The 19,997-nt window shown below is 39.1% G+C and overlaps 1 protein-coding gene, 1 long non-coding RNA gene and 1 pseudogene across 3 annotated transcripts in view; 1 reads left to right on the top strand and 2 right to left on the bottom strand.

The window, feature by feature from the left end:
- LOC140627332 (uncharacterized) overlaps positions 1-19,997 on the top strand; it is a 162,092-nt gene that overhangs the window by 24,830 nt on the left and 117,265 nt on the right. The window contains exons 3-5 of one of the 2 annotated variants that reach the window (XR_012026138.1): positions 12,287-12,344; positions 14,178-14,267; positions 16,023-17,211. This is a non-coding gene — a long non-coding RNA (uncharacterized lncRNA). Of the gene's footprint in view, positions 1-12,286; positions 12,345-14,177; positions 14,268-16,022; positions 17,212-19,997 lie in introns of those variants that run through there. The other variant, XR_012026139.1, reaches the window with a different exon arrangement.
- LOC140627331 (large ribosomal subunit protein uL30 pseudogene) lies at positions 9,089-13,641 on the bottom strand (annotated as a pseudogene).
- Positions 13,459-17,555, bottom strand: LOC140627329 (E3 ubiquitin-protein ligase RLIM-like). The gene is made up of 2 exons (XM_072815522.1): positions 17,088-17,555; positions 13,459-15,785 (listed from the first exon to the last, which is right to left on the bottom strand). The coding sequence occupies exons 1-2, from the start codon at positions 17,329-17,331 to the stop codon at positions 14,152-14,154; spliced, it is 1,878 nt and encodes a 625-aa protein (XP_072671623.1). The 5' UTR covers positions 17,332-17,555; the 3' UTR covers positions 13,459-14,151.

Genomic DNA, 19,997 nt, shown 5'->3' on the forward strand with positions numbered 1-19,997 from the left:
TGTTAACTAACTGAAAGAAGCTTACACAGAAGTAGATCAAATCCAGAGTGCTGGGTAACAATATTAAAATAAGTTTTTTCTGGAGAATAAAAGGTGAAAAAGAAGTCTGGGATGCTGACATTAGCCAAAAATTCTGCAAACTAAGAACTTTCTTTGGTAGAATTTTTGTTTGTTTGACATGTTTTAATTTTGTATATGCTATACACACACACATAAAGATGCACAAATACATACTGAGTATTGTATATATTTACACACTGATCCCATAACTATTATACTCTTTAGAAATGTAGCAATAATAATAAAAATAAAGGTCTTCTGGAGCTTCTATTTTGGAGTAGGAGTGGAGAGGAAACAGGTACAAGTTAAATTAAAAATATATTTTAGAAATAAGTGCCATAACAACAACAAAAGTTACACTTCCAGAATAGATGACAAGGGCAGGGGTGGTGGATAGCTGTGTTATGACTAGTGATGTCAGAATGGGTAACCCAGAACCCAGAGTTGGCTGATAATTAGTGTCTGTCCTATATAAATGGTGGATGAGAGAAAAAGGAATTTCCTAAAAATGCTTTTCCACCCCCCCCATTTTTGTAGCAATATTAACGGTGCTGGTTTAATGACTAAAAATTAAGAGTTTCTCATGTTTTGTCACCCTCTCTGATTTTCCCACCCATTTTCTCTCCTTTCCCCTAGAATCCCTTTCACTATTTTTTATATTCCCTGTATGAGTGAAACCATATAATGATTGTCCTCCTAACTCTGGGAAACGAACAAGGGGTAGTGAAGGGGAGGTGGGTGGGAGTATGGGGTTACTAGGTGACAGGCACTGAGTGGGGCACGTGGTGGGATGAGCACTGGGTATTATGCATTGGCAAATCGAACTCCAATAAAAAATACATATAAAAATAATAAATAAAAATTAGTTTCAACTGTCACATAAAGGGAGACTCTTATTATTTCACAGTGAAAAAGCCCAAGTTAGGATGGGAAAGAATTTTCAAATCTTAAAATTACAAAAAATAAAATTCAGATTTCCATTCCAAATTCTCATACTGGAAAATTTCTCATAGAACATATTGTACATTTACCTCTTGTGTAATGAAAAGATGTAAATTGTTTGGTTAATTATTTTAAATATACTGAAGATAAATATACTGATATCTCAAAGCCAGTTGATGACAGGTAATACTACTCAACAGAAACATTATGTCCCTTTGTGAAATTTTCCGTACATGTAGTGTTTTGATTTTCATATTGTTATATACTCAAACTTGTTTGCTCTTATAGAAGAATTTTTATACTTAATTCTTTATGTAAGATTGAGAACATAACTTATTTTTATGGTTAGCCAAATAAAGATATACTTTGTGTTGCTAACAAAGGCCTATCCATTGGCTATACCTATTTTCAAAAAGTATTGTTCAGAGAAGGTTTTATTTTTTAAGTAGGCCAGAATAAATAAATAAATAAATAAATAAATAAATAAAATAAATAAATAAATAAATAAATAAATATTAAAAAACTAAAAGAAGATAAAGGAGAAAATTGTTAAGAAGGAAATATTTATGTTCACACTCATGAGAATAATTGATGCTCTGGATTTAAACAGATAAATTATGTATATATTTTTTAATACTAAATTTATTTTTTATTGGTGTTCAGTTTGCCAACGTACAGAATAACACCCAGTGCTCATCCCATCAAATGCCCCCTCAGTGCCCATCACCCAGTCACCCCCACCCCCCGCCCTCCTCCCCTTCCACCACCCCTAGTTTGTATCCCAGAGTTAGGAGTCTTCATGTTCTGTCTCCCTTTCTGACACTTCCCACCCATTTCTTCTCCCTTCCCTTCCATTCCCTTTCACTATTTATATTCCCCAAATGAATGAGAACATATAATGTTTGTCCTTCTCCGATTGACTTATTTCACTCAGCATAATACCCTCCAGTTCCATCCACGTTGAAGCAAATGGTGGGTATTTGTCATTTCTAATGGCTGAGTAATATTCCATTGTATACATAGACCACATCTTCTTTATCCATTCATCTTTCCATGGACACCAAGGCTCCTTCCACAGTTTGGCTATTGTGGACATTGCTGCTAGAAACATCGGGGTGCAGGTGTCCCAGCGTTTCACTGCATCTGTATCTTTGGGGTAAATCCCCAGCAGTGCAATTGCTGGGTCGTAGGGCAGGTCTATTTTTAACTCTTTGAGGAACCTCCGCACAGTTTTCCAGAGTGGCTGCACCAGTTCACATTCCCACCAACAGTGCAAGAGGGTTCCCTTTTCTCCGCATCCTCTCCAACATTTGTGGTTTCCTGCCTTGTAGAATTTCCCCATTCTCACTGGTGTGAGGTGGGATCTCATTGTGGTTTTGATTTGTATTTCCCTGATGTCAAGTGATGCAGAGCATTTTCTCATGTGCATGTTGGCCATGTCTATGTCTTCCTCTGTGAGATTTCTGTTCATGTCTTTTGCCCATTTCATGATTGGATTGTTTGTTTCTTTGGTGTTGAGTTTAATAAGTTCTTTATAGATCTTGGAAACTAGCCCTTTATCTGATACGTCATTTGCGAATATCTTCTCCCATTCTGTAGGTTGTCTTTTGGTTTGGTTGACTGTATCCTTTGCTGTGCAAAAGCTTCTTATCTTGATGAAGTCCCAATAGTTCATTTTTGCTTTTGTTTCTTTTGGCTTCATGGATGTATCTTGCAAGAAGTTGCTGTGGCCAAGGTCAAAAAGGGTGTTGCCTGTGTTCTCCTCTGGGATTTTGATGGAATCTTGTCTCACATTTAGATCTTTCATCCATTTTGAGTTTATCTTTGTGTATGGTGCAAGAGAGTGGTCTAGTTTCATTCTTCTGCATGTGGATGTCCAATTTTCCCAGCACCATTTATTGAAGAGACTGTCTTTCTTCCAGTGGATAGTCTTTCCTCCTTTATCGACTATTAGTTGACCATAAAGTTGAGGGTCCACTCCTGGATTCTCTATTATGTTCCATTGATCTATGTGTCTGTTTTTGTGCCAGTACCACACAGTCTTGATGACCACAGCTTTGTAGTACAACCTGTAATCTGGCATTGTGATGCCCCCAGATATGGTTTTCGTTTTTAAAATTCCCCTGGCTATTCGGGGTCTTTTCTGATTCCACACAAATCTTAAAATAATTTGTTCTAACTCTCTGAAGAAAGGCCATGGTATTTTTATAGGGATTGCATTAAACGTGTATATTACCCTGGGTAACATTGACATTTTCGCAATATTAATTCTGCCAATCCATGAGCATGGAATATTTTTCCATCTCTTTGTGTCTTCCTCAATTTCTTTCAGAAGTGTTCTATAGTTTTTAGGGTATAGATCCTTTACCTCTTTGGTTAGGTTTATTCCTAGGTATCTTATGCTTTTGGGTGCAATTGTCAATAGGATTGACTCCTTAATTTCTCTTTCTTCAGTCTCATTGTTAGTGTATAGAAATGCCACTGACTTCTGGGCATTGATTTTATATCCTGCCACAGTGCCAAATTGCTGTATGAGTTCTAGCATCTTGGGGTGGAGTCTTTTAGGTTTTCTATGTGGAGTATCATGTCATCGGCGAAGAGGGAGAGTTTGACTTCTTCTTTGCCAATTTGAATGCCTTTAATGTCTTTTTGTTGCCTGCTGAGGCTACGACTTCTAGTACTATGGTGAATAGAAGTGGTGAGAGTGGACATCCCTGTCTTGTTCCTGATCTTAGGGGAAAGGCTCCCAGTGCTTCCCCATTGAGAATGATATTTGCTGTGGGCTTTTCCTAGATGGCTTTTAAGATGTTGAGGAATGTTCCCTCTATCCCTACACTCTGAAGAGTTTTGATCAGGAATGGATGCTGTATTTTGTCAAATGCTTTCTCTGCATCTATTGAGAGGATCATATGGTTCTTGTTTTTTCTCTTGCCGATATGATGAATCACATTGATTGTTTTACAAGTGTTGAACCAGCCTTGGGTCCCGGTATAAATCCTACTTGGTCATGGTGAATAGTTTTCTTAATGTACTGTTGGATCCTATTGGCCAGTATCTTGTTGAGAATTTTTGCATCCATGTTCATCAGGGATATTGGTCTATAATTCTCCTTTTTGGTGGGGTCTTTGTCTGGTTTTGGAATTAAGGTGATGCTGGCCTCATAGAACGAATTTGGAAGTACTCCATCTCTTTCTATCTGTCCAAACAGCTTTAGTAGAATAGTTATGGTTTCTTCTTTAAACGTTTGATAGAATTCCCCAGGGAAGCCATCTTCCCTGGTTTTTGTGGTTTGGGAGTTTTTTGATGACTGCTTCAATTTCCTCCCTGGTTATTGGCCTGTTCAGGTTTTCTGTTTCTTCCTGTTCCAGTTTTGGTACTTTGTGGCTTTCCAGAAATGTGTTCATTTCTTCTAGATTGCCTAATTTATTGGTGTATAGCTGCTCATATATGTTTTTAAAATCGTTTGTGTTTCCCTGGTGTTGGTAGTGATCTCTCCTCTCATTCATGATTTTATTAATTTGAGTCTTCTCTCTCTTCTTTTTAATAAGGCTGGCTAATAGTTTATCTATCTTATTAATTATTTCAAAGAACCAACTCCTGGTTTTGTTGATCTGTTCCACAGTTCTTCTGGTCTCGATTTCGTTGAGTTCTGCTCGAATCTTTATTAACTCTCTTCTTCTGCTGGGTGTAGGATCTATTTGCTCTTTTTTCTCTAGCTCCTTTAGGTGTAAGGTTAGCTTTTGTATTTGAGTTCTTTCCAGTTTTTGGATGATGCTTGTATTGCAATGTATTTCCCCCTGAGGACTGCTTTTGCTGTATCTCAAAGATTTTGAACGGTTGTATCTTCATTCTTATTAGTTTCCATGAATCTTTTTAATTCTTCCTTAATTTCCTGGTTGACCCTTTCATCTTTTAGCAAGATGGTTCTTAACCTCCACGTGTTTGAGGTCCTTCCAAACTTCTTGTTGTCATTTAGTTCTAATTTCAAGGTATTATGGCCTGAGAATACGCAGGGGACGATCCCAATCTTTTCGTATCGGTTCAGACCCGATTTGTGGCCCAGTATGTGGTCTATTCTGGAGAAAGTTCCATCTACACTTGAGAAGAATGTGTATTCAGTTGCATTTGGATGTAAAGTTCTTTAGATATCAGTGAAATCCATCTAGTCCATTGTATCATTTAAAGCTCTCGTTTCTTTGGAGATGTTGTGTTTAGAAGACCTATGGAGTGGAGAAAGCGCTAGATATAAGTCACCAAGTATAAATGTATTGTTTTTTTTTTAAATTTTTTTTAAATGTTTATTTATTTATGATAGTCACAGAGAGAGAAAGAGAGAGAGGCAGAGACACAGGCAGAGGGAGAAGCAGGCTCCATGCACCGGGAGCCCGACGTGGGATTCGATCCCGGGTCTCCAGGATCGCGCCCTGGGCCAAAGGCAGGCGCCAAACCCCTGCGCCACCCAGGGATCCCTATAAATGTATTGTTATCTAAGTATGTTTTAATTTTTGTTATTAATTGATTGATATATTTGGCAGCTCCCACATTCGGGGCATATATATTGAGGATTGTTAAGTCCTCTTGTTGGATAGATCCTTTAAGTATGATATCGTTTCCCTTTTCATCTCTCATTACAGTCTTCTGGGTAAATTTTAGTTTATCTGATATAAGGATGGCTACCCCTGCTTTCTTTTGAGGACCATTTGAATGTAAATGGTTCTCCAACCTTTTATTTTCAGGCTGTAGGTGTCCTTCTGTCTAAAATGAGTCTCTTCTAGACAGGAAATAGATGGTCCTGCTTTTTTATCCAGTCTGAAAGCCTGCGCCTTTTGATGGGGTCATTAAGCCTGTTCAGGTTGAGAGTTACTATTGAAAGATATGAGTTTAGTGTCATCATGATATCTATTCAGTCCCTGTTTTTGTGGATTGTTCCATTGGACTTCTTCTTAAAGGGGAATTTTAAGAGTCCCCCTTAAAATTTCTTGCAGAGCTGGTTTGGAGGTCACATATTCTTTCAGTTCCTGCCTGTCTTGGAAGCTCTTTATCTCTCCTTCCGTTTTGAATGAGAGCCTTGCTGGATAAAGTATTCTTGGTTGCATGTTTTTCTCATTTAGGACCCTGAATATATCCTGCCAGCCCTTTATGGCCTGCCAGGTCTCTGTGGAGAGGTCTGCTGTCACCCTAATACTTCTCCCCATAAAAGTCAGGGATTTCTTGTCTCTTGCTGCTTTAAGGATCTTCTCTTTATCTTTGGAATTTGCAAGCTTCACTATTAAATGTCGAGGTGTTGAACGGTTTTTATTGATTTTGGGGGGGGGGATCTCTCTATTTCCTGGATCTGAATGCCTGTTTCCCTTCCCAAATTAGGAAAGTTTTCAGCTATGATTTGTTCAAATACATATTCTGGACCTCTGTCCATTTCAGCGCCCTCGGGAACCCCAATTAAACATAGGTTTTTCTTCCTCAGGCTGTCATTTATTTCCCTTAATCTATCCTCATGGTCTTTTGTTTGTCTCTTTTTTCCTCAGTTTCCCTCTTTGCCATCAACTTGTCTTCTATGTCACTCACTCGTTCTTCCATCTCGTTAACCCTCTTCATTAGGACTTCTAGTTTGGGTTTCATCTCATTCAATTGATTTTTAATTTTTGCCTGATTAGATCTAAATTCTGCAGTCATAAAGTCTCCTGTGTCCTTTATGCTTTTTTTCTAGAGCCACCAGTAGCTTTATAATAGTGCTTCTGAATTGGCTTTCTGACATTGAATTGTAATCCAAATTTTGTAACTCTGTGGGAGAGAGGACTGTTTCTGATTCTTTCTTTTGAGGTGAGGTTTTCCTTTTAGTCATTTTGCTCAGTGCAGAGTGGCCAAAAACAAGTAAATTGGGAAAAGGAGAAAAAGAGAGAAAAGAAAGAAGGAAAGAAAAGAAAAAAAGAAAAAAGGAAGAAAAAAGAAAAAAGAGAAAAAGAGAGAGAGAAAAAAGAAAGGATAAAAATGGATGGGGGAAGCAAACAGAAATCAAAAAGAAAAAAAAAATCACGGGGGAGTATCCCGATTCTGTATACTGTAAATCCCTTGATTTCCCCTGGAACTTTCCAGTGCTGCTTGGTCAATAATTTGTTTTTCCCCTGTCCGTCTAGCTGGTCTTCTGGGGGAGGGGCCTGTTGTGCTGATTTTCAGGTGTTAGCACTTGGGGGAGCTGCTCTGCCCCCTGCCTGGTGCAGGGCTCAGTGGAGGTTGTTTACCCCGTGAGGCCCCAGGAGGAACAGCCCCAGTGGCGGGGCCAGCTCTGGAGCCCTGGATTCAGCCCCCGCAGGAACTCCGGAGCTCTCCGTCTGCAGGGCCTGGAGGCTCCGGGGCGGGGCCGCTGATCTGCTCAGCTCGGGGCAGGAGCGTCCTCGCTGTCCTGGGCCCTCCCGGCCTCTGCCTGTCCCGGGGGAGGCGGGATCCTGGGCTGTGTCCCGGCGCCCTGTGCTCCGGAGCCTGCGCTGGTGGATTCGCGCTCCCGGGCCGCGCAGCCCCCTCCGCGGAGCCGCCGCCCGAGCCCCTCCGAGCTGCTCCTGGAACCGCGCAGCCCCCTCCGCACGGAGCCTCTTCCTCTGCCCGAGCCCCTCCGAGCTGCTCCCGGGGCCGCGCAGCCCCCTCCGCGGAGCCGCCGCCCGAGCCCCCCGAGCTGCTCCGGGTCCCGCCGTGCACGCTGCAGCCATTAGGGAGCTCGGCGCACTCTCCTGGGCGCGCAGGTGTGTGTTAGTGTCCCCGGGAGCCCGAGGGCATCCCCGCCCTCCTGGGTCCTGCTCCAACTCCCCGCGAGCCCCTTTCCGCCCGGGAAGGTCGGTGCAGCTCCTGCTTCTCCGGGACGGGGCTCTCCTGTCCTGGGGACACTCGCCCCGGCCTCAGCCCGGCTCCTCGCGGGGCCCCTCCCCCTTGGAGGCCTTTTGTTTCTTTATTTCTTTTTCCCCGTCTTCCTACCTTGATAGAAGCGTGAACTCTTCTCACGGTAGCATTCCAGCTGGTCTCTCTTTAAATCTCAGGCCCAATTGGTAGGTTTTCAGGATGATTGGAAGGTTATCTAGGTAATTTGGTGGGGACAGGTGACTTGGGGACCCTACTCTTCCACCATCTTGCCCCTCCCCTCTGACCTAAACAGATAAATTATAATGTAAAAACAGATCAAGTGGAGATTAGAAAATTCAGGTACAAATCTTCCCAACTTCTGATATTTGGCAGGGCAAGTATAGAGGAATATGATTTGGGAGCTCAATCTAATACTCAGCAGTTGCTTTGAGACAAAAATAAGTGCCTTCATAATTTGAAAGTCAGGGTATTAAATCATGCTTATTATATAAAAAGCATACACTGATAGAGTGGAATCGGTTGATGTGAAGTAAAGTTAAACTGTTAAGATATTGGCAGTTGTTCAAACAGGAAGGATATTTTCTTCTTGAAGCTTCAATAGCAAGAATTAGTTAGGGATTCCATTCTAGGGGAAAATGGTGCCCAAAGGTCAAGAATTGTATTTTTTGCAGGACCAATAATATAATAAAGTTATAGTAGAAGCAAGACACTGAACATTTTAGGACTCATTATAATATTTGTCTGGGCACAGGGTGGATCATAGAAGAGAAGTTTATTAGTTTTCTGTTGCTTCATAAGAAAATAGCACAAATATAGTGATTTAAAACATCTCTTTATTAGTTCAAGGTCTGTAAGTCAGAATATCATCATGAAGTGACTGGGTTCTCTGTTAAAGGTCTTAAAGGCCTGAAATCAGTATTAAAAACCTTGTCAGATGGGATCCCTGGGTGGCGCAGCGGTTTGGCGCCTGCCTTTGGCCCAGGGCACGATCCTGGAGACCCGGGATCGAATCCCACGTCGGGCTCCCGGTGCATGGAGCCTGCTTCTCCCTCTGCCTGTGTCTCTGCCTCTCTCTCTCTCTCTGTATGACTATCATAAATAAATTTAAAAAAATAAATAAATAAAAACCTTGTCAGATAATTCAAACATCTAATTCATTTTGGGATTGGCATCATTCATTTCTCATTCAAGTTGTCATGCATCTCATTCTTGGTATGAAATGTGACACTTTACTGTCTCTTGAACACTTTGGTTATTATGTTAGGATACTGTTCCTGTTAAAGTTTGTTTTTTGTTTTGTTTAAATTTTAGGAGGTTTTTTTTTTTTTTTAGATTTGGCACACAGTCCCTCTTCTACTTTTGTGGGCTATGGTTTCATGACACTCTATTTTCAGAACCTTTGCAGTACTACTTTGTTTGATTTATCTTGTGCAGGTGGGGTTAGTACTGGTCTGTGCTTGTGCTGCTTAAGGGGGCAGAAAAATCTTCCCAGGCCAGGGCACCTGGTGCTTCTAGATGGGGGAAGAGAAACTCTCGTCCACAAGCACTATGTCAGGATCTCCCTTATCTATAAGGAATGGTGAATACTTACCAGGTTGAAATCCTTTTGTGGTATTGGCTGGTACAGGCAAGTTGCCTGGTATCTCTGTGTATGGGAGAGGAGTCTAAGGCCCAGCTAAGGAGAAGAGCATTTCCCAGGTGGGAGCTTTATGCTATGGGATCACTTTTGCTGGTACCCTTGATTACCAGTATGTCTGGGTTGTAAAAGGAGACCTCAGACCCAGTGGGGAAGAAAAGCACTCTTTCAGGTCACTTATTGTTAGCAGGGATTCCAATTGTTCCTTTTTACAGCTTCTGCAGAGCTCACCTGAGTATTTTCGGTGGGATTCCCATTTGATCTGGTGGGGGAAGAGCCTGTTTGAACTGCTTTCTGTTATTAAGTTGAGAGTAAGTGCTGAGCCTGGGTCACCTGTTTCTTTTGGGTGGGGATCATAAGATGTCCTTCCATGAAGTTGTTCATCCATTCCAAAAGTCCCTAGCCAATTAAGTTTCTTCTTTAGAACTTTCAGAGTTCTCCTTTGGTTGTCTTGTGTATTTCTCGGATATATAGTTGTACTTACAGAGTGGGGAGCAGGAAGAGAGGAGTATAAACCATCTTATCTGGACAAATAGTCAAAATTCTGTGACTTTTAAGGGCTCACCTGATTAGGTCAGGCTCATTCTGGATAATTTCCCAATCAACTGTGCCATACATCATAACCTAGTAATGGGTATGATATTCCATCACATTCACAGGTAGTATTCCAGGGGAAGGGCTACTATGAAAGTCAGTGGGTAACATTTTAGGATTCTACCACAGAAAGCATATGTGAATGTACTGAAGCATTGATTAGGCAATTGTTATCCTCTGGAAGGTTGGAACACGTTAGGATAGCAAGAAGAAAAGTCGTGTTATAATTATTCCATTCACTTTAAATGAAATATATCTTGTATAAGAAACAGTAACAATCAGAATAGTCAAACAACTTTCAGAATTTAATGTGAATCTTAGAGGTTCATTTAAGACTTCATTTCTGGCCATGCAAATATCTTCTGTGTGAAAAATATACCAGCTCAAAGATACATTAAAAGACTTCACCAGCACACTCCATTTATGTTTCCATGTAATTACTGTGGTTGCCAGCAATTCACACAGAAAACAAAAGTCAGTGATGATTCTGACTTTAAGTTTTTAGAGAAAGTTTAAACTTAACATACTTAACACTGTCCATATTTATATATGTTACACATTGTGCAAAATTTATGACTGTTGCTTTGGTTATAATACAGTGTATTCTCACCTAAATCAGGATTGAAAATTTAAAAGCAAAATTCGCTGGTTTGGCCAATATACAAAAAAACAGAAACAAAAATTTAAAAAACTCCAGTTTCCAGACTGAATTAGGAAAAAGAAATCCTTCACTATGTTTAGATTGGAATACAAGCATGGCCTAGATTTGATTTTAAAGTGTCTTGGTTTTGGGTAATACTTTGATGAGGACAATTAGAATTGAGTTTGGTAGGCATGGTTTTGAACTCAAGTTTTACCTTAAAGCTTTCAGATTGAAATTGGGAGGCTGTAAGCAGTAATTGGATACTTTGGATCATTCACATGAAAATTAAGATATATAAACTATATGACACTTTATAAGAATTAGGCTATTTTTTTAGGCTATGTTTTTAAAAATTATATGAACTAAACTTATAAAAAGAAATTCTGGGCACCTGGGAGACTAAGCCAGTTAAGCGTCGGTCTCTTGGTTTTGGCTGAGGTCATGTTCTCAGAATTGTGAGATTGAGCCCCAAGTCAGGCTCTGCCTTCAGCATGGAGTCTGTTTGAGTTTCTCTCCCTCTTCCCATCCACCCCCCACTCACACATACTCTCTCTCTAAAATAATCTTAAAAAAAAAAGACTGTATCCTTTGCTGTACAAAAGCTTCTTATCTTGATGAAGTCCCAATAGTTCATTTTTGCTTTTGTTTCTTTTGCCTTCGTGGATGTATCTTGCAAGAAGTCACTGTGGCTGAATTCAAAAAGGGTGTTGCCTGTGTTCTCCTCTAGGATTTTGATGGAATCTTGTCTCACATTTAGATCTTTCATCCATTTTGAGTTTATCTTTGTGTATGGTGAAAGAGAGTGGTCTAGTTTCATTCTTCTGCATGTGGATGTCCAATTTTCCCAGCACCATTTATTTGGAGGGTATTATGCTGCGTGAAATAAGTCAATCAGAGAAGGACAAACATTATATGTTCTCATTCATTTGGGGAATATAAATAATAGTGAAAGGGAATATAAGGGAAGGGAGAAGAAATGTGTGGGAAATATCAGAAAGGGAGACAGAACATAAAGACTCCTAACTCCGGGAAATGAACTAGGGGTGGTAGAAGGGGAGGAGGGCGGGGCGTGGGGGCAAATGGGTGACGGGCACTGAGGGGGGCACTTGACGGGAAAAAAGAAATTGAGACTAGAATATACTTACAAAGCAAACATTGAAGCAATACCTATACTGGATTTTTTTCCTTAGTTGTTTATAATCACAGCAATCCAAAATGTGAGACATTTAAGAGCAATATAATTAAATTCTATGGGTTTGTCATGTCATCACTTCTAAAGATAAAATGTACTTGTTCTCTTCTTCATGGTATCAGTTCTGAGTAGATGAAAGGAAAATTAAGAGAAGACTGTTAAAGAGCTGAGTCAAAGCAGAATGAAGGGCAAGGGGATGAGGCAAGAAAGCATACACAGACCGGGTTTGAAGAGAATTGGGAATGCTGGTTGTGGTAGATGGTTTCTGATTTGCTCTTCGGATCCACTGGCCATCTTGCTCTGCCCTGCTTTAGGATTCCAGGAGGCCGACCCTTATCAGCTTTATCAATCAGTATCTCTGTGTCCTCAGGTTGGGCTTGGCTAATGGAAACTACCAACAGAAGATTAGCAATCTGGAGCAAAGGAAGGTAAGGGTGTGTTTATTTCCATGACACTTTACCCTAAGTTTTAGGTTGGCATTGCTGCCTTTTGTTTATCTAAGGTCACAGCTCTTGTTGGATGGCCTTCTACTACAACCACAGGACACTCTTTGTTGCAGGAACTACTACCTTTCTATACCCCTTCAAGCCTAGTGGTGATAATACAGGCTTCTCACAGTTGTTAGCCTCAGGGTACTTCATCATCTCTTGGCTTCCTTTCATTCTTTACACACTTTTAGTAAATAGCCTCTTTGTTAAACTTTTTCCATCACCCTTTTCAAGTGTGCCATCAATTTTTGCCCAGGACCCTAACTGATACATTGGTAGTAGAAAATGAGAGAAACTTTAAGACAGTATGAAGAAGTGGGACAAACTGTTGGGAAGAGAAATAGGAAGACAAAATTTTTAAAGCTTTTTATAGCAAATTATGAATGTAATGACTTCATGTGAGTGTCTCTAATAAACTATTTTTTCCATTGGAAAGTAGTTGTTTATTAACTGATCAGATTACAAAAATGTTCATGTTATATACCTTAGTTCATCCTTCTAATAAGCCTGTTGATCTGGTCTTCCCTGTTGCCAGCATCTCCACCTTCTACAAAATGGGTGGTTTTTTTCTTCATTCCCCCGTGTGGAGAAGATAATTTGAAGAGCCATAAAAAGTTGTTTGCTGCTTTGAGACGTTTTCCAACAGTATAGATCTTGTGAATCAGATCCTCCATGACATATTTATGATGCCATACTTACCAAGAGATCGGACTATTAATGTGTTACCTGTCAGGGCAATTCTCTTGTTGATCTTGCCATAACCGTGCTTGTACATCATTTCATTCACCGACTTCAGGTTAGGGTAGGCCCATGCTATATGTGGTTCCACAATCCTTAGCATGTTCACTGAAGCCTTGTTGAGCTTAACAAAGATGTCATTGAAGATCTGGCGAAGGCAAAGAAGCTGCAACACCTTTCGAACCTTTGGGCTCACACCATTGATGCCTTTGATTCTGATGACAAATGCCCATTTGAGTTCTCTAGGCACGTAGAAGTTGCCAGCTTTTCTCTCCATCCTCACCATTTGAATATCAGTGCTGTACATCTGCCTGTATTCCTTGTGGTAATGCTTAGCTTTTTCATAGATAAATCTTCCTCCTTGTTTTTCGAAGCATCTTTTGGGCAAACTTTTTTCTCAGATGCTTGATCTTCAACTCTGAGAAATTTCTTCACTTTTTTAAGGGTTTCTTGCACAGCAGGAACCTTTTTTTTTTTTCTTCTCTTCTACACCCTCCATGGTTCCAGTAGGAAAAGAGGTCTAATAAATTCTTTACTCGCTTAATTATTTTGGTTGTATTCTGTCTCTTTGTATGCACATCTAAGATGGGATAGGGATATGAGACGTCTGGGATTTGCATGACTAGATAAGACTACTAGTTTCTATCTGAATTGGTTATATATTCAGACATTTTTTTCATGGAATCAGGAACATTCCTCCTACCCCAGTGTACCTGCTAAGTTTCTTTTGAAATTCAGTGATCCACTGTAGTGTGAAATTTGTTTTTCCTGTCAGACAGGATAGTATTGTTTCGTTTTTAAACATATCCTTTTATTCTGGAAGAGAAATTGGAGAAAGTCCAGTCATTCCTTCAGGAACCAATGAGTCAGTTCAGATTGTTACATTGGGACTCGATTTTAAATTAGATTCAGATTGTTATATTTAAGAATCATTCCAAAAGTGGACATTAGGCAGGTGACTACAGTTTGTCCATCACTATAACAGTTTATATAGATAAGGATTCAGATCTCAATTAGAATTTTCTTTTTCACCAGAACCCACTACTTGCCCACGACAGATAGGACAGGTGGAGTTCTCTGACAGCCAGTGATCGATACAGTGGACATGGAATTCATGGGAGCAAGGTAGGATGCGAAGTCTGTTGCCTTCTGTGTACTCTGTGATGCAAATGCTACAGGCTTTTAATGCACCACTTCCACCAAAAGATCTTACAGCCAGGTTGTCAATTTGTGCTTTGGTGAGTCCTGTAGGTTGGTCGTGATTGTCTTCATTCAAGACGAAAAAGTGGTCCAGATTAAGAGAGGTCCAAGAGTCACTATCATCAAATGTTATTGAGCTCATAGATGTACTTTCTTGCCTGCTTTCTGATGGTGAGCCTGATGGTGTCCTTATTTCATTACTGCCTTCAAACATTATTGAACTAATTGTTGAATTTTCATCACTGGAGCTGGAACTGAAAATAGGACTAGAATTGAAACTAGACACATAGCTGGAATTTGAACTAGAAATCAATGCAAAATTTGGATGGAAATCAGAACTAGTCCTACCATCAGAATCATCTCTTTCATTTGGTGACTCTGCCCTTTCCATGTTTTGACTTGAGGGTGAGACACTGTACACTAAATCACTGTCACTGTCCATGAAGTCACTTGAGTCACTAAATACTGTCACTGTCTCTGTAAATGTGCTCTGAATTGTAACAGATGTTGTATCATTTAAACCAGTATTTAAAATGCTATGAATGGGAATTCTGATGGTACTGACATAAATTCTTTCTTCTGTCTGCTCAAAATATGGAAACATGTGCCCAAATCCTCCTTGTTCACTTTGTAAAATGACAGTGTTGTTTGGTGTCTCAGATATTAAAGGAGTTCTGCTAGCTCTCTCATCTCTATGAGAATATGCCCCAGGATGAACTTGTCCTACTTCAAGATGAAATGGTATGATTGGATTTATCTGTTCCAATTCCCAAGATTCATCATCACTGGTTGTGTCTGACCAACTTTCTTCTTCAATAGCACTCCTTGTTCCAGACGTTGTAAAAAGGTCACTATTTTGCAGCTCAAGTCCAGTTATTTGCTGTCTTGATGTTGTTACTTGTTGCTGAATTCTAGAAAATATGTCAGCCTCATTTACCTGAAGGTACTCAAACGTCTCAGGTGATATATTCTGATGAAATCTTAGTAAACATTCATTCATTGAATTTGGAGCTGAACTACTTTCAGTTCTTGCTCTGGTTCTCCGATGCTCTGGGCTCCTGCTTCTTGCTCTTCGCCGAACTCTGGTAACTGGGACTTCTATTAATGTTTCAGTTGTACTTTGTTCTGATCTAGGTGGTCTTATAAATGTTGATTCAGATTGTGGATTTTCCACTTGCCTTTGGCTGTTTTCCATATTGTCTCCTCTGGTAAGTCTTGTAGATGGTACATATAGGTTCTCTAGATTTGGGCTCCCATTATCAAGGTTAAAATTTATTTCTGAATTGAATCTGGAATCATCACTGTTTGAATTAATCCAGCTCGATTCTTCCCAAGATTGGTTTTCACTTTCCTCACTTGTCACATTTTCAGTTTGCTCGAAAAAGTTAAGCCATTCTAATAGAGAGTCACTACTAGATACACTGTCAGAAGAATGTCTTCCACCTGTTAACAAAAACGGGGGGGGGGGCAGAAAGGAACTATCAAAATTAGAACTATCAAGCAAACAAAAAATTAGACTTTTAATACTGAGATGTTTTAAACAGATTTCACATTTATAGAGTTAATATTTTATAAACTACATTTTCTAAATTGACAAGTTTGAGTTCCTTCTGAAAAGAGCTAGCTAATCTTAGATAAATTGAGAGAATTGTTTGTTTGTTTGTTTGTTTGTTTTTTTAGGAATCTGGAGGAAGTTTGTTTTCAATATTTCATCATATTCATGGCCTTGTGTACCACTGTGGGAGGAAAGTCAAGAGACAACATTTTTTTCATTCCACTGTCAAAACACTAATACAATTAAATAAGGTTAAGGTACAGTGCTAGTATTTTATTTTATTTTTTTTTCAGTGCTAGTATTTTAGTTCAATTTACACTACTGCCTAATTCTCATTAGTCTACAACAGTACTTCTAGGCTCTTAAATTATTATGGTAATATACAAAGTTGTTTAAAAATATAACACTATTGTAGTCATTGCCCAAATTTAAATAATATGTATAGGTTTAAAATTTATTTGAATACTTCTTAATGTTACCAAGATTTTGAGGTGACATGAAACTGAAGGTGAGATCAGATGAATAGACTGAACCTGGCATAGTATATATGAGGCCATGCTTAAGAACCAAACTATTATGTATCATCTTCATTTGATAGTAAAATTTTCTACTTCACACTAGGAGAGAAGCAGCAGACCTGATTAGATCAGGGTTTCTCAACCTTAGCACCATTGACATTTTGGTGTTGGATAATTCTTAGTTTTGGGGAGCTATCCTATATTGTGAAGTGTTTGGTAGTATCCTTGGCCTCTGCCCGCTATTTGCCAGTAACACCCACCCATCATTTTTGACAACCAAAAATATCTCCAGATATTGTCAAATGTCCCTTGAGGGGTGGGAGCAAAATTACCCCCAGTTGAATAGAATATATTTGTTCACTGGTGAAGAAGTCTATGTCTTTATAGAAAAAATAGCTCAGGAAGTAGGAGGAACTTTTAGTTGAGGTGGAAAACCAAGAAAAATATCAATAGCCTATTTCACACTTGTTTCTCAATTAAAGTGACTCAAATGTGAATTGGGGGAAAAACATATTTTTCCATTCTCACCAAAAATCAAGTAAATGCCAGTTCTTTTTAATGAGAAGTTACTTGCTACCAAATTAAAGTATTTGATACTTTACTTGCTACCAAATAAAGTATTATGAAGTTCCTTACCCATCCCATTCTATTCTCCCTAAAAATGAAATATACCTCTATTTTCATCTGAATTTTGTGCTACGTTGTCTTTAATTCGTTGAAGTCTCCTCAGCAACTCTTCTAATGTAGTTTCACCTGGGATGCCTAGCAAATTGTTATCCCTCATAAGCTTGTAATCTTCTTCACTCAGATTATTTACAAATTGATAGAAATCTTCTTCCCGGAGCAATCGGGTCATCTGCCTTCTGCGCCGGGCAGCAGATTCATCTTCTTCATCATCGGAACCTGAATTTTCCATCTTGATGAACAAGTGGAAAGATACCTGACTTTTATGGCATGATGTTGAAAAACAATAACTGGATCTTACATATGGTTACATATGAATACATAATATGAATAATATGAAATACATAATATGAAATACAATAACTGGATTCTCTTTCTGTTATGGTTACCGTGTCAGGACCCGCCCGACATGGTTGGATCTGCCTCCGCTCAGGCTTCTCCTGCAGCCCTGGCTGCAGTCCTATAGCTTCTGCTAAGCCTTAGTTGAGAACCGCCCTTATATGAGAAGTTGCTAGGCACCGTTGCCTGTTGCCTAGGTATCTATTATGTACGTCATTGTTACCAACTGGGGACCGTGATCAGGGTAGGTTTCACCGCTTTCCAAACCAGTAGATACTGCGGAGGCTCACTGTGTGCCTAGCACTTCCCTTCACCTCCTTTTATCTGCATGAGCCTGTTCTCCGGCTTTCGGGGAAGCTTTTCCAGGCTTTGCTATGCGCTAGTTATTTGTATGTCAAGTTAAAGAACCCGAATGCAGCTAGTTATATTACATATGACTGCCTTCTTCAAAATGCCACGCCAAAGTCATGCTAGTCAAATGCAGCAGTTCTCATTTTCAGGTGCCCAAGGAGCTCTCTCTTTTTTCCTCATGAATTCCTCAAATCATAGATACTCACTAAGAAAGCCCACAGTTTTTGATAATTTGCGAAAGCCATAGCTGAATTTCTGTAGTTGGCTCTTTTATTATTATCTATTATTTTTTTTATCCTTTTCATTCTTAATGGCTTCATCTTGAATTACACAGTCTCTCAAGCTTCCGTTAAAACAAAACAAAACAAAACAAAAACAAATCTGAGTAAAAACTTTGGCAGGTTTTCTGGTCAGTTCCTTAAGGAATTCTCCACAAAAGCATTGTTTCATTTTTGTTCTCCTTTCTCATACATGAGAATTATATTTATATTATAAAGAAATACTATGAACAAATATTATGAGAAGTATATTTATATTATAAATATTTATATTGTTTATCTAGCCATAACATCACAGGTACTTTTAAAACAGATCTATAATAGGTATTTTGCCTTCAATCATGTATACTGATTTTGCTGATTCTGTTCCATATGTGTTAGTCCAGCCAGGATGGTGTGGTGAGAATCATGCTCATTTGCAGTGCTATTTGAAGGAGACCTCTAAGAGCTTTTGGACTAATTAATCTTACCAGACCCATTTAACGTTTGTTTTGGAATCTTTCATTCAAGTTGTTCATGTAAAGATAAGATTTGGCTATGGAATTTGAAACATTATACAATTGAACTTATTTATAATGAATCTGTCCAGCATAAACTGAATCAGTTAATATCTACTAGAGATTTGTCAAATATTGCAGAAGTCTGTTCTCCCACATTATTTATATTCCAGGTGATGGAAGCATCACATAGAAACTGAAAATATAATATATTATATGTGATAAAAGATTTATATCTATAATATTATATAAGTACAAGGGAACTGTGTGATTAATGGGAGTTGGGAAATATTTCACAGAGATGGTACATTTAAATCTGGATCTTTAAATATAATTATGAGTTTCTATTGGTGGAAAGTGGCAGTCGGGTATGTGTTGGTGAAGAGAGTATGTCAGGCTGAAGGAATATATTTGAAAGACCTTGGCTTCTTTGGGGAACTGTGGCCACAATTTTGGTGTTGGGGTGGAAATGACATGAAATCTATCCTAGAAGGACTAATTGACACAGAATAGAAATTGAGTTTTGAGTTCTTCCTGTAAGAAATAGGGCACAGGTTAAGATGTTTTATTATTTTTTGGGAACAGTGGATTTTTTTTTGTCTGCTTAGTGTCCACTTAACATACTTATGACAATAGCAACTTGATTTTCTTGAAGGAGAAACCCACTCTTCAATCTTGTCCATTTGGTTTAGGTTTAGCTGAATTTACTGCCACAGATAAAGGAAAGGACACATGTTGCAGCCATGTCTAATCAGCCCATCTCAAATTGTTGGTCGCAGTAGCTGTTTTCAGCATGGGCATGTGGCCAAAAGTGTATTTAAAAGTTAAATTTGGGGTGCTTGGGTGGTGTAGTTGGTTGCACATTTGACCCTCGGTTTTGGCTGAGGTCATGATCTCAGGGTTGTCAGATCAAAACCTGTGTTGATGCAGGGCTCCCTGGTCAGCAAGGAGTCTTCTTGGGTTTCTCTCTCACTCTCTCTCTGTTCCTCCCCCTACCCCATGCTTTGTCTTTCTCAAATAAATAAATAAATAAATAAGTCTTTAAAAAATTTTAAAAAGTTAAATCTGAGATGTTACCTTTAACTGTTGAAAATGAAAAATTATTTTTTGTTGTGGTTGCTAAGCTAGTAGGATTTCAACCTAAAGACGCCTGTGCCTATCTTGTATACCAGAGAATGAGGAAAATCAACATAAAGAGATAGAGTAAAGTAGAGAAAAGGCCAGATACCTAAGAAAAAAATTGAAAAATACCTGAAGCTAGATGTGCCTTAGGATTTTTAAATCTGTAAACCAATGTATTTCTTTTTTTTTAATGTAAAGCTTGTGTAGGATTTATGTCACTTATAATTAGATGGTTCCTAATAGTTGCAACAAGAGAGTTATATGATCAGTAATCTAGTCAGATGTCAAAAAGTAATTTTTAATAAATTTGC

Source organism: Canis lupus, chromosome X (genome assembly GCF_048164855.1).
Source record: "Canis lupus baileyi chromosome X, mCanLup2.hap1, whole genome shotgun sequence".
Taxonomy (NCBI): Eukaryota; Metazoa; Chordata; class Mammalia; order Carnivora; family Canidae; genus Canis; species Canis lupus.